At 38.4% G+C, this 16,376-nt stretch overlaps 1 protein-coding gene across 5 annotated transcripts in view; it reads right to left on the bottom strand.

Moving 5' to 3' along the window:
• Window positions 1–3,967: 3,967 nt before the first annotated feature.
• Window positions 3,968–16,376, bottom strand: part of phka2 (phosphorylase kinase regulatory subunit alpha 2) — a 68,812-nt gene continuing 56,403 nt past the window's right edge. For all 5 annotated transcript variants that reach the window (XM_016992394.2, XM_008107291.3, XM_003218872.4 and 2 more), the window contains 4 exons: window positions 12,920–13,093; window positions 11,999–12,052; window positions 7,825–8,025; window positions 3,968–5,944 (listed from right to left, as the gene is read on the bottom strand). In XM_016992394.2, coding sequence (XP_016847883.1) covers window positions 5,771–5,944; window positions 7,825–8,025; window positions 11,999–12,052; window positions 12,920–13,093 — 603 coding nt within the window. In that variant the 3' untranslated portion in view covers window positions 3,968–5,770. The remainder of the gene's footprint in view (window positions 5,945–7,824; window positions 8,026–11,998; window positions 12,053–12,919; window positions 13,094–16,376) is intronic.

Below are 16,376 nucleotides of genomic sequence, written 5' to 3'. Positions count from 1 at the left end.
TTTGAAGACATATACTCTCAAACCTAAAAACTCCCATATATATAAAAATAAATGATAGGTTAACAAACACCCATGAGAGCTTCTGAGCAAAAATATCCATTGGTGAAAATCAGAGGTTCCACAAGTTCATCCTCTGCTTGGTCTTAGGTCTTTCCCATAATCAGATAAAATATTAGCAGAATTATCTCATCTATATATATAAAAGAGTGATGGCATCACGGCGACCCACAAAACAACAAAACTACAGGCCCCCCAACCTCTAAATTTGACAACACAACCCATCATCCACGGCTCTAGGTTGATACAACAAAAAGAAAAGAAAAATAAAGTCCTAATTAGAGAGAGAGAGGAATAATTGCTTTTATCCAATTGCTGCCAGTTAGAAGGCTAAGCTCCTCCAACTTGGTTTCCTAGCAACCCAATAAAAAATAATAAAAAACACAAAAAAATAATTTAAAACACTAAAAAATTAATACAATAAAATACTATAATAACAGAAAATAACTAAAAAATAATACAAGAAAATAATAAAATATAAAAAATAAAAAGATAACTTACAATAAAATTAATTAAAAAAATTACAAATAACGTCAAATAAAAATTACACAACAATTTTTAACCAATACCACCACCACTTTGCCACAGCAACGCGTGGCCGGGCACAGCTAGTATATATATATATATAATCACCCATTGAGTTTGATATATTTTGCATCCTAATAAGACATATTTTCAACAGGAGCAAAATACTAAAATGTGTGCTGATGAACATAAAATCCATGATCCATATAGAAAACAAATTTACCCTATTATTCATTGCTCCATGAAAAGTTGTGTGCATTAGCATGTTCCATATATGTTGTTATTCTCAGATCAGATGGTACAGCATGTGTCAGAAAACGGATAGTGACTCTCAAGAGGAGTGGGGAAAGTGGTAGATTCACACTCCCCTTTTCTCACGTAACATCTGACAGGTTTACATTGTGTCTTTCCAGCAAAAGCATAAATTGTGAAGTTAGGAACATTTTTGAAAGACCATTGCTCATCTTTCAGTAAAATTGGCAAGTTTTAAGAATGAATCATAAAGAATTGTTATTCCTCATTGCTTAAAAATAACAAATATTTCTGAAGTTAAGATGATGTTTGAAACCACCTTATAATGAAGGCCCAGCTTTCTCTTAGAATAAAGCTTCATTGGGGACATTCAATCCCTACTGAAACACCTACAGTGGCTTTCTCCATTCTAGTCATTTTCTCCAGATTTAACCCAAAATTTCAACACACAGAGATATCAAAATATATTTAAAATAATAAAATGTATGTATGTTGCTGCTTCATTTATCCATCATCTCAGAGACTTTAATATTCCCTACCTTTTGTGTGGGAAAGCTAGGCTAGCTGATAAATAATTGGCATTTAATGTCTGCTGGGACATTTTTATTACCCTAGCTCAAACCAAACTGTTCTTTTTCTTCATACACTTCTGGCATATCAAATAAGTAGCGTAGGTGGTTCTTTCCTTGAAGCCACAACCATTTTGTTTGCCTTGCATTGGTTCTACAGTATTTTCATTCTAATCACCTCTCTGTTTCCAAGATGCTTAATGTGTATCCTGAGTGGTGTTCCATAAAGCGGGTCTGCAGCTAGTCATTCAGTGTTTTAACACTTTTGCTTGTTTCCCAATCTGCACAGGTGTCTGACAGCTTGAGAAACCATTTGCCCAAAATAGACAAAAATATTAAAGAGTCTAAACAGCAGCATTTTTTTGCAAGTGTGGGGATCCTTGCTATCACAAAGATGGGATATCTGGATACTGATTAACCTGGGTTAGACAAACTGTAGCCCCCCAGATAAAACTGACTCCATCTCCCAACTGTCAACTAGCAAGTCCAGCAATTAGAGATAATGGGAATTGTAGTCTACCAATATCTGCTGGGCCATGTTTTTTCACCTCTTCTTCACGTATCTTTTCTGAGATATGTGCCTACAGAGATAGATCTGAAACCAAGATACAGTACTGCTCCCCTCCACAAAAATAACAAGGAACACAAGATTAAATCCCAGCTGGGACTTGCTCTGATCCAAGTAGTACTTCTCAGATGTAAGGAGTCTTTACCACATCCAACACACACATTAAATGCACTCTCATTTCTACAAATATACATAACTGCAAGCACAAAACATAAAAACCACAAGACTATTGCTGTATTTTTTCGGTCCCAGCTGTGCAAACATTCTTCTTCTTTGCATGTGCATGTGCGAGGTGTTTTGTAAGATTTGCCTAAAATGATACGTTTAATTTTGGAACAGCAAATTGGCTCAATTTGGATTAAACTAAGTCTTAATTGACATCCATGACTCACAGGAAGAAAGCGCTACTCAGGGGTCAACATGTATGCCAAAAATTTAAATCAGCTGTGAGCAGAATGTGTTTATAAATAACACAACGGTCATCCAAGAAAGTGATTGGTTTCCAGTTCAAAACAGTGAGGTTACTTATTCATTCCAGAAGATATCCAGGTTCTTAATCCCATATTATGGTCTTGATTCTAAAATGTTTTAATGTACTTTCATTTGTGCTTCTTAAAACACACACAAAATTGTAACCAGGTTAATCTGTTGACTGAACATGTGAACCAGTCTCTTTCAATATTTTAACACAGATGGAACCCTTCAAATAATTTTCAGGTTTCAGGAAACACCCACATAAAAATTACTACATTTATAACTCAAAAATGTTTTTCTCTCCCAGTCACAATCTCTTGTGAAATCCACTGTGACCTCTGGAATTCCAAGGAACCTTGGATGCGAAATCCTGGTATATACCTTCAGAAGTCATCATTCTGAATAAAGATGCACAGCTATTCTTTAAGACAGTACTTTTTCTTCTGGGTCTTTAGCACCATTACAGAATATTTTTTCAGCCTATGTGATGTATTATTGAAAGCATGGTGCAGTGGTTTCAACAGTTAACTATGACTCTGGAGACCTGGGCTTGACTCCCCCTCGGAAACACACTGGATGAGTCACACTTTCAATGTAAGTCTGAATAAACTTGAAGACACATTGCAACAACAAATATATTCATAGATACATGCTTGAGGAAGATGGTTACAAAAGGTTGCAGTCGTGCTACACCAAACATAGACAGTTGGACTCAGTTTGGTGCTTAGCAGTGTTCTGCTTATACTAAAAGAAAGACTTGAAGAAGGGGCCTTCAAGATTCAAGAGAAATAAAAGGAAGACATAGGAAAAACTCCAACCTCCAACCCACCATTGTTAAGAAGACATCTCAACTGAATCTTGACCTCTTCCTTGTGCACTGATTGCACAAGAGGAACAGTATCCGTGCCTGTCTACCCAAACTATCCTGTCAGGAAGGAGAGATCTGACAAAGGGTTTGCCATTTTATAGGTACCAAGTAATAAATGTATCAGTTCTCCTAATTTAGAACACTCCGTTTTTAAATCCACACACCAAAATGCAGTGTCCATGATTGCTGTGGGTTTTTTAACTCCTTGCACCTTTGTGAACAGAAGCTGAAACGGGTGGGGACAAAATGAGGGCATTGTACCCTCTTCTGCCTCCCATGAGATTTTTCCTTAATCCCCAAAATTCTAGCACTGGAGAAATTTAGAACTTCATTTCAGTATTTAGAAATACAGTTTAGGTATCCAAAGAAAAGGGGCAGACGAGAGTAATGGGGACAGAAAGTGCGGTGAAATCTTCTGAACAAGGGCACAGACAGAAAAACATCACAGGGGTGTTCACCCTTCCTTATACTATCCAAAGCTAATATATATATTTGGTTGGAGTTACACTCTAAAAAGTGCCTGTTCTGACTTGCATACAAATAAAACTTAAGAACAAACCTACAGAACCTTATTCATAACTTGGGGACTGCCGGTACAGCCCTTTGCCCTACCAAACGGTGCTTCTGGAGTCGCCATTAGGCACAGAAATCCTGTTTCAATTTCTCTGGTCCATTTTTATTTCTGAATGATCACATTCTAAACTGTACATGCATAACATTTTATATACAAACTACATCATATTTGAACAACGTTGCATTTTAAAAGCTCATCATACCCTTCTTTTTCATTCTCTAATCATTTGTTTTGAAATCCCTCCCTCTGAGTTCAATGTAATCATTTATCTACAAACAAGTGCCGTCTAGTATAGTTAGATCTTTGCAGGAAGACAGAAAAGGCTTTGTACTAAATTGCGCATTTGTTCACAATATTCCTTTTATGCCATTTGTTCTGAGAGGTTGTGAGTTACAGGTTAATGTTCCATGCTTGCCCATCAAGTCAAGTGGTTTAAAAAACTCTAATGAAACGGTTTTTTAAATATGTTCTCCTTAGTACTTTAGCCAGGGGCACAACTCTTCAAATTCAACTCTGATTAGGGACTATGACTTGGCAGATTCAGCCCTTTTGAATGTGGTTGATTCAGCACGCATACGAAGTTTTAAACAAACCTTTAAAGACAAGCGAAGTACAAGCTAGAAACAAAAAGAACACCCTGATTCTAAAGCACTTTGCATTTCCTCAGCTGGTACATTATGTAAGCTTTATCTGCAGTTTTGGTTTCACACAAACATGCCATTTGTAGGAGTTTGCCTCCTGTAAATTTAACAGCAGCAGACATGAGATAGAGTGAGAAATAGTAAATATGGGACAACTTGACAAAACAATATAACAACTCAAAAACTCTCTCTGATGTGCTGTCAACAGGCAAGGATTTGCACCATGGAGTTCCCCAAACAGCATTTTAAACTGGGACAATCTGGAGAAAACTGTAGAGCATATGTGTGTGTGAATGTACAGTTTTGTATACCATAACTGGGTAAATGTGAAAGTGCGCTTTTGAAAATGTTATAAGGTCTCTATCCAAACAGGGCAACAATCAACATGAAAGCACCATGGGGATCTTCAGGTCAGTCAGCCCTGCAGATATGTTTTTGGAATCAGAGTCCCCTTGGGGAGATAGGGTGGGTTATACATTTATTATTATTATTATTATTATTATTATTATTATTATTATTATTATTATTATTATATTTTCATCACATGGAAATACATCAATGGGATTAGCTACACTGTCCCAACATAGTGTATGCCCTGTAACTCTCTAGTGAAAAATTAATAGCATCACATACTCATTTTAAATGATATCACCACTATTCTTATGATGGCCTGGCTGGAAGCACAGTGAAAATGAAGGCATTTATTGTCTTGCTCTTTTAGAAATTGCAAATGAAATTTATATTTCCTATTTCAGATTCAAAAGTTTTCACTTTGAAAGATTTCCAGTTAAAATAGCCATAGTTGCACCTGACTGCTTCTCCTTTTCTTGAAGAAGAATTTTGTTCAATTTATTATTAAATGGGTTGATCCCACATGAATACTAATAGGCTATGTTTATCTTAAGTCAGTGTCAAACTGAATGGGATGTTTGTGTTGGAGAAGCACGTTTCTTACATTTAGGAATGCCTTTTCTGCACCAGGAGTTACCGTAAAAATTTAATTTCATGTCCCTGCATCTGAGCAGATCCAAATTCTTAAGACAGGAGCACAGCTTGCAACAACACCTTAGGTATCCTCTGTAGATCAATTCCCTCTCTAAATGGTCAAATGATATTCACAATGTTGAGGTAGACTAAGGAGAGACATAGAGTTAAATAAAGGTGTGGCATTTCAAATAGTAGACAGCTGGAACATTTTGTTTTTTAAAAATGATCTTGTATTTTCCTTGTATTATACACAGTTTACTGCATCAGGCAGCCTGTATTTGGAAGAAATTCCTGCAGGTAACCTGCTACTGCTTTTGTTAGGTAAGTCATTGTCCCATAAGCACCACTTGGGGCACTGTCATAGAAGAAATAGCAGATTCCTGTACCCTGGTCTTGCTCCAAGTAGCCTTCAGTTGCTCCAAGGGCCATCTAGAAGAGAAAAAAAGGCACAGGGATTAATATAAGCCAACCCTTAAAAATTTAAGTTTGGACAAACAACGCAAAGCATTGCCTCACAGAACACATGGCTCAATCCTGTCTGCCTTCCAACTCAACAGTGGATTGTCAGCATGGAATCTGGTTCACAGGCGCTTTGGTCTAATGAGTCAGCTGGGTTGACTCCATGGGCTTCCCTAGTTCTGAAAGCTTGAAAATACTTCCCAGTAGTTAGGATATTTCTCGCAGTTCCTCCAGATTATCTACCTGTCGTTGAGCAAGAGGGGTGACTCCACTGAACATATTCTGGGCTGCCTCCCTCCCTCCCTGACATATTGGCCCTTGCTTCATATCTATGGACTGCTCTCACTCCAGCTTGCCCGGTCAACTTTGTTTTTGATATCACTAGCAATTCACATGATACTGAAGCAGGTACAATTGTGGTATGAACTGATATAGCGTTCTGCATGCTGGTCATAATACAGGTTCAAAACTCCAGTAGTCAGAATTTGAACTGTGGAAATGCTTGAGATTTTTTTTTCCTGCAGAATATGATAACAGATAGCTGGCTTCCCTTTTTTTCTCAGACAGCAGCTAAAGCAGTACAAGTGATGGTTTCTACCATGGCCATGTAAACCTGCCTGTAGAATTATAATACAATACAATAACTGTCAAATCTAATTGTATTTAGTATAAAATCAGGGCTACTAAACTACTAGTGGTCAATTCATTCCTTATAGAATCACAGAATCATAGAGTTGGAATAGACCTCACAGGCCATCTAGTCCAACCCTCTACTAAGAAGCAGGAAAATCACATTCAAAGCACCCCTGACAGGTGGCCATCCAGCCTCTGCTTAAAAGCCTCCAAAGAAGGAGCCTCCACCACACTCTGCGGCAGAGAGTTCCACTGCTGAACAGCTCTCACAGTGAGGAAGTTCCTCCTAATGTTCCGGTGGAATCTCCTTTCCTGTAGTTTAAGGCCATTGTTCCACGTCCTAGTTTCCAGGGCAGCAAAAAACAAGCTTGCTGCCTCCTCCCTATGATTTGCCCTCATATCTCCTCTCAGCTTTCTCTTCTGCAGGCTAAACATGCTCAGCTCTTTAAACCACTCCTCATGGGGCTTGTTCTCCAGACCCTTGATCATTTTAGTTGCCCTCCTGTGAATACATTCCAGCTTGTCAATTGCGGTGCTCAGAATTGGACACAGTATTCCAGGTATTGCCTATACCCTTAGGCAACAATGAGACAAGTGACAGAACTATCATTATCACCACATGGACATATGGAGACACAAGGCAGTCCCTGTAGTGTAGACTGTGAGAGCTGTATCTTTTACCACATTTTGAATGCGTTTTCAAGTGTTTTGTATGATTGTTTTCAACAAATTTGCCATTTTATGTTTTTTATACTATGTCTTTTTTACTGTCTTTTAAGCTGCCTTAAGATAGATGGATGGATGGATAGATGGATAGACAGACAGACAGACAGATGAGAGAATGCTTGCAGGTGTGCATTAACTATTTTTCCAACTATACAACTATAGAGGGCAACATTATCTTAAGATATTCCATTAAAAGTTAGTACAATTAGGTATCTGTCCAAAGGTCCATTACTGAGTTTCCTGACATTACCTTTGAGATAATGAGCAGTTACTAGAAGGTAAAGGAAAACTAGCTCCTGCTCATGCAGATTGGGCCCAAGAGGTCAAGCAAACAAACTCCCAACAACACCAGCAAGAAGAATGAGTTGGAGCTGCTTGAAGCACTGGGATCACTTAAGAACAGATTCTCCAGTAGCCATTGGAAACCTGGAGCCAACATTGTCAAGAATTTTCTTTAGATAACAGAAGAAAAAAACTCTACATATACAAACCTGTTCCTGAAGGAAGAGATCGTTGGCTATGTGCACAATACGATCCACATGTATTATGCCCCCAATGCTGTTCACTTCTATCTCTGACATCAGAGTCAGAACAAGGATGGCCTCCACTAGCAGTTGCCTGTATTCTGGCTGAGGAACATGGTTCAGCACGGATTCCACGTGGACAGCAAATTTGATTTCACAAGCAGTCATCTGGAAGTACATTGTGGAATTCATGTCAAGGAGAAGAAAAAGAAGCAAGTTTGAGAGGACTATAAACTCATCTTAACAACTATTTACATGTAGTCAAGGCCATGAGATCCCTTGCTGTCCAAGTTAAATGCTGAATTGTCTCATGAATAGTTTAATACAGGAAGAGGCTCCAAAGCAAAGAAGTTCAAACACTATGAATAGTTTCCTCATAATGTCAGATATATATTGACAGTGTCCTAGGATCCAATCTGCAGGAATACCAGCAGGTTTTTGGAAAGATCCACCCACCCAGAGCATCCTAAAACCCACATTTCAAATAAATACAAAATATAAGGATTTTTCTGGGACAACATACTATATGTGGATTCTGACCAGTTATTACTGTTGCTGAATTCATTTACTTTTAGAAAACAGAGTATAAATTTAGAGTTTTGAAAAGTTTTCAAGTACCATTTACAGAATCCCCTGGTGTGCGGCATCTTCTTTTTACAAATGCTGACAGATTCATAAACAATTACAAAATTAATAAGCTGCACAGAGTGTTCCTATTCATCCTTTCTTCACTTCTGGTGGCCTTAAAGGTAGGTTTTGGGCCTCAAGACATTCATTTTTAAAATCAAACAAAATATTAAAATATAATATTAGAATTAGAAATATTTAAAATAGCCACAAAACAATAAGAAAACTATATATGAAAGAACCAGTATAGCACACTATTTATTCAAAGTTTTGATTGGGTAGATGCAAACATCCAAACAAAAAAAGCAGAGTTTTTAAAAATGACCATTGGCTAACACAGATATGGGAGACAAGACCCCCAAAGTACAATTTTCATCAAAGCAGCAAGGAAAGCCAAGCAGGCTAATTTGTTCTGGCAAAAATGCTCAGATGTCACATGAAATCATTTGATCTCAGGAGATCTTGTGCTTATTAAATTTGATTCCTATTAAGCAGCAAAATTAGATACTGCCAAGTTCTGACATACCTATTAAAAGGTGTCAGGTTCTTCTAAGCCTCTCTTAAAAGTGAAAATAATTCATCTTCTCCACACAAATGACATTATGAATCCCCCCTCCCCCTCCCAAAAAACAATATGCCCAGGCACATTTTGTGCCTTAAAGCTGACACTTTCAATAACAATAACAATAATTTCAGAAGGAAGCATGTACATATTTCATTTCCGATTGAGTGGCAGGGTTGTGCGTGTGCCAAAATCTAGAGAAGATTCAGCCTTGAAACTTGATAGGTGACTGACCATGAGTGTTCACTACTTTACACTGTGTACTACTTTAATGTACTACTTTATGTAGTACACTTTGTGCAGTTATTGTTAAGGTTAAGATGGGTGTGTAAGCCAGAGCAATGGATGGAAATGGTAGAAAAGCTCTGGACATCCTCAGACAGACACCACCTCCTCAATGGTAAAGGGAAGCCAAAGAGCCACCCCTGTACCTGATGCGCAGTATTCTAAATATGCTTTCCTATAAGAACTAGAAAAAGATATTTCCCTAATTCAGAACAACCCCTGGTGTCTATGAGATTTGATCCATGGTTTCATAGAATCATAGAATAGTAGAGTTGGAAGAGATCTCATGGGCCATCCAGTCCAACCCCCTGCCAAGAAGCAGGAAATTGCATTCAAAGCACCCCCGACAGATGGCCATCCAGCCTCTCCTTAAAAGCCTCCAAAGAAGGAGCCTCCACCACAGTCCGGGCAGAGAGAGAGTTCCACTGCTGAACAGCCCTCACAGTGAGGAAATTCTTCCTGATGTTCAGGTGGAATCTCCTTTTCTGTACTTTGAAGCCATTGTTCTGCGTCCTAGTCTGCAGGGCAGCAGAAAACAAGCTTCCTCCCTCCTCCCTATGACTTCCCTTCACGTATTTGTACATGGCTATCATGTCTCCTCTCACCTCATGTATCCAATTCCAACAAAATATGGTCTCTCTAAACATTTTCTAGGTTCTCTAGAGCATGGCTTCTTAAATTGTGGGTCCCAAAATGTGGGTTGCTTTATCTCAGTGTTGGTGTCCCAAAAAAATTGAAACTGAAAAAAGTTTTCTGAACATCCCTAGTGGCTGTTTCATATATTTACACAAATCTGTTGTGCAGTGTTTACAGTGGACTCTGCAGAAGATGCTTCAGCTGTACTTCATAAAAAGGAAAATCAGCCTGTTATCAAGCCTTGGAAATCCTAATTTGTTATCCGTATTTTTTATTTTATACCTATTTGATATACCTATATATCTGGGATCAAGTAAACATTTCTTGAGCTGAAAGGATTTGCAAGTGAAAAGGTTTAACTACCCCTGCTCTAGTACATCTTTTCAGTATTCTTAGGCTGGAAGTCTTTCATTTCAGTATGATTTGCTGTTATCCACAGTTTCACATATTCACACAAAGTTTGAGAACATACATGCCTCTCTGGATACAGGGCTAATACTCTATATTTATTTAGGAGTATGGTTCTATCCATACAATTATTGCCACAGATAAAAATCATTACATAACCTTGAAAGTCAATGCTCAGTATATTTTGCCTTTACCATTCTCACATTATCTTAGTGACATGATAGGACATGTAGATCTAAACCAAATGTTATATCTAATTGGATCTCTCTATTAAATCTGTCAGTTTAGCAAGCATTAATTTATAATTTAGCAAATGATTCAATATGTATGTGGTACTAGCAATTGCATTTAGACCGAACGTTCATGAATATACGCTGAGAGTTATAGTCACGTACAATTCCGTAAGTTTAACAAATAATTTGGATATAATGATGGCAAGGTCGAACTATAAGTTATAGTCCTTTAATGGCACAGAATGCATGCACAAAGAAAGGATTTTTTTTTCCCAAAAGAAACCCTAAAACAGACTGATGTTTTAAAGTTATAGTAGTCAATAACTATGTTTCCATTTTTCAACACTGACAAAATTTGAAATAAACTTGCCTCTGAAATTAGAATAACCTATTAACCTGTAATTACAAAAACCTGAAAAACGCAGAGCTGCTAACATATCAATTACATTTTACTAGCAATACATTTTCCTTTTCACTGCAGCTAAGAAACAGCAGACAATTGCGACCCAATTCCAAAGGATTGTTGGATACTTTGCCACAAAAACTGAACCACTACCTGAATCAAAGGCTCAGGGTTTAAACACAAAATATAATACACCTGCAGGTAAGGAATGCTATTGTAAGAACTGGAAAATGCAACAGTACATAAAGAATTGGTCTGTTAAAATTTGAAAAGAAAAACATTTGCAAGAATGATCACTCACATGGTGCTTTGAAGTCAAATCATGGTTGGAAATGGAAAAAGCTCGGAATAATTAAACCTTTGGAAGTCAGATGTACTAATATATACTGTATAAGGCAAACATTATTCAACTTGTAACATAAAAGAAAAAAGCACACACAATGGTCTATAAGGAAGGTACCAAACATACCAAATTGATTAAAAAGCCATGTTTTTCAAAGGCTGCACTCTTATACATATTTATATAAGAACATCAATTTCAAAGGAAAGCTATCTAGCTAGCTTCACACACACACATATATACATACACACACACACACACACACAGTTGGGCTGTAATATTTATTTTTATAAGATCACCTTGCTATCCTATCTCTAGAGAAGAGTGCAGTATTGTCCCAAAAGCCTGCATTTTATTTCAGGTAAAATTGACTCAAATAAAATAGAGGCTGAATTCTCTACCATCAATTGAGGGGAAAAAATGATCCCTTTCCTAAATGATTAAATATATGTGTCCTCTTCCCTGGTCTCCAGCCATTTCCTTCCAGTGTGTCTCATGCTTTGCCACTGGACATAAATAAATGATGTTTCACAAACTGAGCGTTAAGTACTAAAAATAACTTTTGAGGCGGAGGAAACAAATCAAGTTTCAAAGTAAGCTTGAAATCTCCTGAACCCAAATCCTACAAAAATTTCATCTAGACTTACCTCCCTTGTTGTTGAAGAAGGAAGGACATAGCCATCAATGGATAGACCATGACACTGTAACAGGAACAGTATTAAGAGTATAGTAAGTACAATGAATTATAAGAACTAGAAAGTTTAATCAGAGTTGTTGGTCTAAGTAAGATCTATTTGGAATTGTTTTGTGAAATATATCAGATTGAAAGCAAGCAAAATGCAATATAACATCTGTTCCTTCTCCCCAAAGGTTCACAGTAGTGGTACACAAGCTCCAGGTGTTGGGGACTCCAACCCTCAAAATCCCTATACAGCTCGTCCAATAGACAGGAATTCTGGGAGATGATGTCCAAAATAGCTGAAGGTTGTGTACCACTGTTTTATAGAATAAGAACAAGAAAAATTGAACATTTTTTCTGTGTTTCAAAACACAAGAGATTATTTGAGTCAAATATTTGCTTTGATCACTTTTCATACTTGCTTTTATACTGTTAGCCAGTATATTGTTGAATGTTTTCAATAAATAAATGCTGAAGTAGACAAATTCAATAGATTACTTAGGGAGAAGGGAGGCTGGGAGGGTACACCTACTAACAAGAACATTAAATTTATTTGCAATCAATGTATTTTTAAAAGAAGTATTGGCACCCAATGCAAAAAGCACCCAGACAGAAATAATGAAACCTCCTGGCCATATGTACAGGCACAGGGGATTGGGCACACTTTCCATCCATGCTGTCCTTTAAGAAAGTAAAATATATCTATTTCATTTACCAGTCCTAGGTGAGAAGCGGAATATCTGAACAGAATACTCTTTTTTGCTAAATATTTCATAATAACCTTATGGTACTTTTTATTCAGGATGCTTAGACTGGACCTAAGACAGGACACCTTTAACTGTATTGGATAACATACAACATTTTCTGCTTTCGATTGGTCCTAATTTACCTTCTGAAGGATCTTCCAGACTTTTGGGTAGAAACCCACAGGGACTCTATTAATGGCACCATCCAGGCGCCTCCTGCGAAGCCATTGTCCTTGTCGGTCGCCCCAACTAATATTGTGTCCGCCTGAACCTGTGAGGGACGAGGTGCTAGTAGGAGAAGATGGACTACTGCATCTCTGGAGAGGAAAACAAGTCTCATTCAGCACAATATAAGCAAGCCCAACTCTCAGAAACATTCATTTTCACACCACAACAGAAAACATTAGTAGGGGGAAAGAGCACTGATGGGGAGCATGTTAACTCTACATCTTTGCTTCTTTTCTCTACTTTCGGTTCACAAAGCTACTTGTTCTTACGGGGTGTAGGAAAGCATGTCAAATTCTTAAGCACCCTTTTGCTGGTACTGTTAGCAACTAATGTCACACTTCCAATAGTATGCTGCACCAAACGCTGGTACCAAAAACAGCTTTACTGTTTTTGTTGTGGACGTTTTTTTTGTTTTTTTTAAATAAATTTTTATTTTTTAAAACACAAAAAATACATACCGTAGACATACAAAACATTTACAATTCCCACCACCAACACGAGGATTGTTGTATGCCTTCAAGCTTTTTCAAGCTTATGGCAACCCTAAAGCAAACCTATCACAGGGTTTTATTGGCAAGATTTGTCCAAAGTGGGTTTGCTTTTGAGTCTGATAATACTGTATATGACTTGCTCTAAACCACCCCAGTAGGTTTCTATAGCCAAGTGGGGATTTGAACCCCAGTCTCCAGAGCCATGGTACAATGCACAAAACATTATAGCTCTAGAGAGATGGGCCGAAACTAACAAAATGAAGTTCAACAGGGACAAATGCAAGATACTTCACTTCGGCAGAAAAAATGGAAATCAAAGATACAGAATGGGGGACACCTGGCTAGACAGCAGTACATGTGAAAAAGACCTTGGAGTCCTTGTGGACAACAAGTTAAACATGAGCTAGCAATGTGATGCGGCTGCTAAGAAAGCCAATGGGATTTTGGCCTGCATCAATAGGGGAATAGCGTCTAGATCCAGGGAAGTCATGCTCCCCCTCTATTCTGCCTTGGTCAGACCACACCTGGAATACTGTGTCCAATTTTGGGCACCACAGTTGAAGGGAGATGTTGACAAGCTGGAAAGCGTCCAGAGGAGGGCAACTAAAATGATCAAAGGTCTGGAGAACAAGCCCTATGAGGAGAGGCTTAAAGAACTGGGCATGTTTAGCCTGCAGAAGAGAAGGCTGAGAGGAGACATGATAGCCATGTACAAATATGTGAGGGGAAACCATAGGGAGGAGGGAGCAAGCTTGTTTTCTGCTGCCCTGCAGACCAGGACACGGAACAATGGCTTCAAACTACAGGAAAGGAGATTCCACCTGAACATCAGGAAGAACTTCCTCACTGTGAGGGCTCTTCGGCAGTGGAACTCTCTCCCCCAGACTGTGGTGGAGGCTCCTTCTTTAGAGGCTTTTAAGGAGAGGCTGGATGGCCATCTGTCGGGGGTGCTTTGAATGCGATTTCCTGCTTCTTGGCAGGGGGTTGGACTAGATGGCCCATGAGGTCTCTTCCAACTCTACTATTCTATGATTCTATGACAGGCATGGGCAAACTCCAGCCCTCCAGGTGCTTTGGACTACAGTTCCCACAATTCCTAACAGCCTAACAGTAGTCCAAAACACCTGGAGGGCCAAAGTTGCCTGCTATAGTATTTTGGCCCTTTACTTTTTTTTTCTTCGTGTCAGGAGCAACCGGAGATGCTTCTGGAGTGAGAGAATTGGCTGTCTGCAAGGACGTTGCCCAGGGGACGCCCGGATGTTTTTACCATCCTTGTGGGAGGCTTCTCTCATGTCCCCGCATGGAGCTGGAGCTGATAGAGGGAGCTCATCTGCGCTCTCCCCAGGTGGGATTCGAACCTGGCAGCCTTCAGGTCAGCAACCCAACCTTCAAGTCACAAGGCTTTTATCCCCTAGGCCACCGGAGGCTCCAGCCCTTTACTGTAACAATGGCAATTATTTTCTTGGTGTCTTGGCTTTTAGACCTGCCAGAATTATAAAAATCATGTACATATTTACTAACTACCATGATTCTACATTAAAATTTAACAATATTATGCTTTAAAATATGAAACAATAACAACTTGATATCTTGGTTACACCGAAGTCCCACTGGCTAGGGATACAATACCATTTTTACTACAATATTAAGTTACCCTCCATATGTAGGTTTATCTCTGTTGCTGTGTAACATTTTGGATTTGCCCAAATTGATTTTGACTGTAGGCTGATTTATTATACTTACAGTGAGATTAGTAAACAATTTGTGGCCGAAAACACCTACATGCCTTGAGAATGAGGGATCAAAACTGTCCTACTGTTATGAGCAATTCTTTCCACATTATTGCATTGATCCGGTATCCATTGCTAGATAAAATAAGGGCCAATCAAATGTCTGATTTATTAATATAATTTTATTATAGTAGAAACTGAACAAGCCACCAATATATGGACTCTGCAACATTTCTTATGAATATATACAACAGCAGGAGCCCCTGATGGCACAGCGGATTAAACTACTGAGTTGCTGAACTTGCTAACCGGGGAGTGGGATGAGCTCCCACTGTTAGCTCCAGCTTCTGCCAGCCTAGCAGTTTGAAAACATGCAGGTGTGAGTAGATCAATAGGTACCATTCCGGCAGGAAGGTAATGGTGCTCCATGCAGTCATGCTGGCCACATGACCTTGGAGGCGTCTTCGGCTTGGAAATGGAGATGAGCACCAGCCCACAGAGTCGGGCATGACTAGACTTAGTGTCAAGGGAAACCTTTGCCTTTACTTATATACAACAGCAACATGAATTATTTCCTCACTATTCTACATACCACAACTCAGATACAATAGTCTTATCGTTTAAATGCAATTTATCTTACAATAAGCATGGTGGTGTATTTTGAAAAGTAACAGTACACTCCTCCATATGTTTCATCTAAAATATATGATACTATTTTTAATAGATTTGAAGAACCTGAACACAGAACATGGTACATGGCCAGATAAAAATATATGAAAGCTTAGCATTCTCTTCTGGAAGTTTAATTTTGGACAGCGCAGCTACCATGGGTTTTTGTATTACTGTAATGTACTTGTCGTTTATTTAGAACTGCAGCCTAGTTCATTAAACTGTTCATTAACTGAGTTCCACATTCATTAATACCCATGGTGCAGCTAATCCCCTCCTTAATCCTATGGAATCTGAGCCTCATAGAAGGGTATATTAATGAATCATACCAGCTTCAAGAAATCCCATAGGAGTTAATTTAAATATAAATATACTTAGATATTCCAAATGTAGATTACAGATAAAATATCCAAACATCCTGAAAAGTTTCACTTTTAATGTTTAACAGTATACTGCTACTTTATGGAGCCTTTGGAATATAA

The sequence above is a fragment of the Anolis carolinensis genome, chromosome 3 (assembly GCF_035594765.1).
Source record: "Anolis carolinensis isolate JA03-04 chromosome 3, rAnoCar3.1.pri, whole genome shotgun sequence".
NCBI lineage: Eukaryota > Metazoa > Chordata > Lepidosauria > Squamata > Dactyloidae > Anolis > Anolis carolinensis.
Note: the sequence above shows the minus strand (reverse complement) of the source record. Positions and strands in the feature narration are given on the sequence as shown.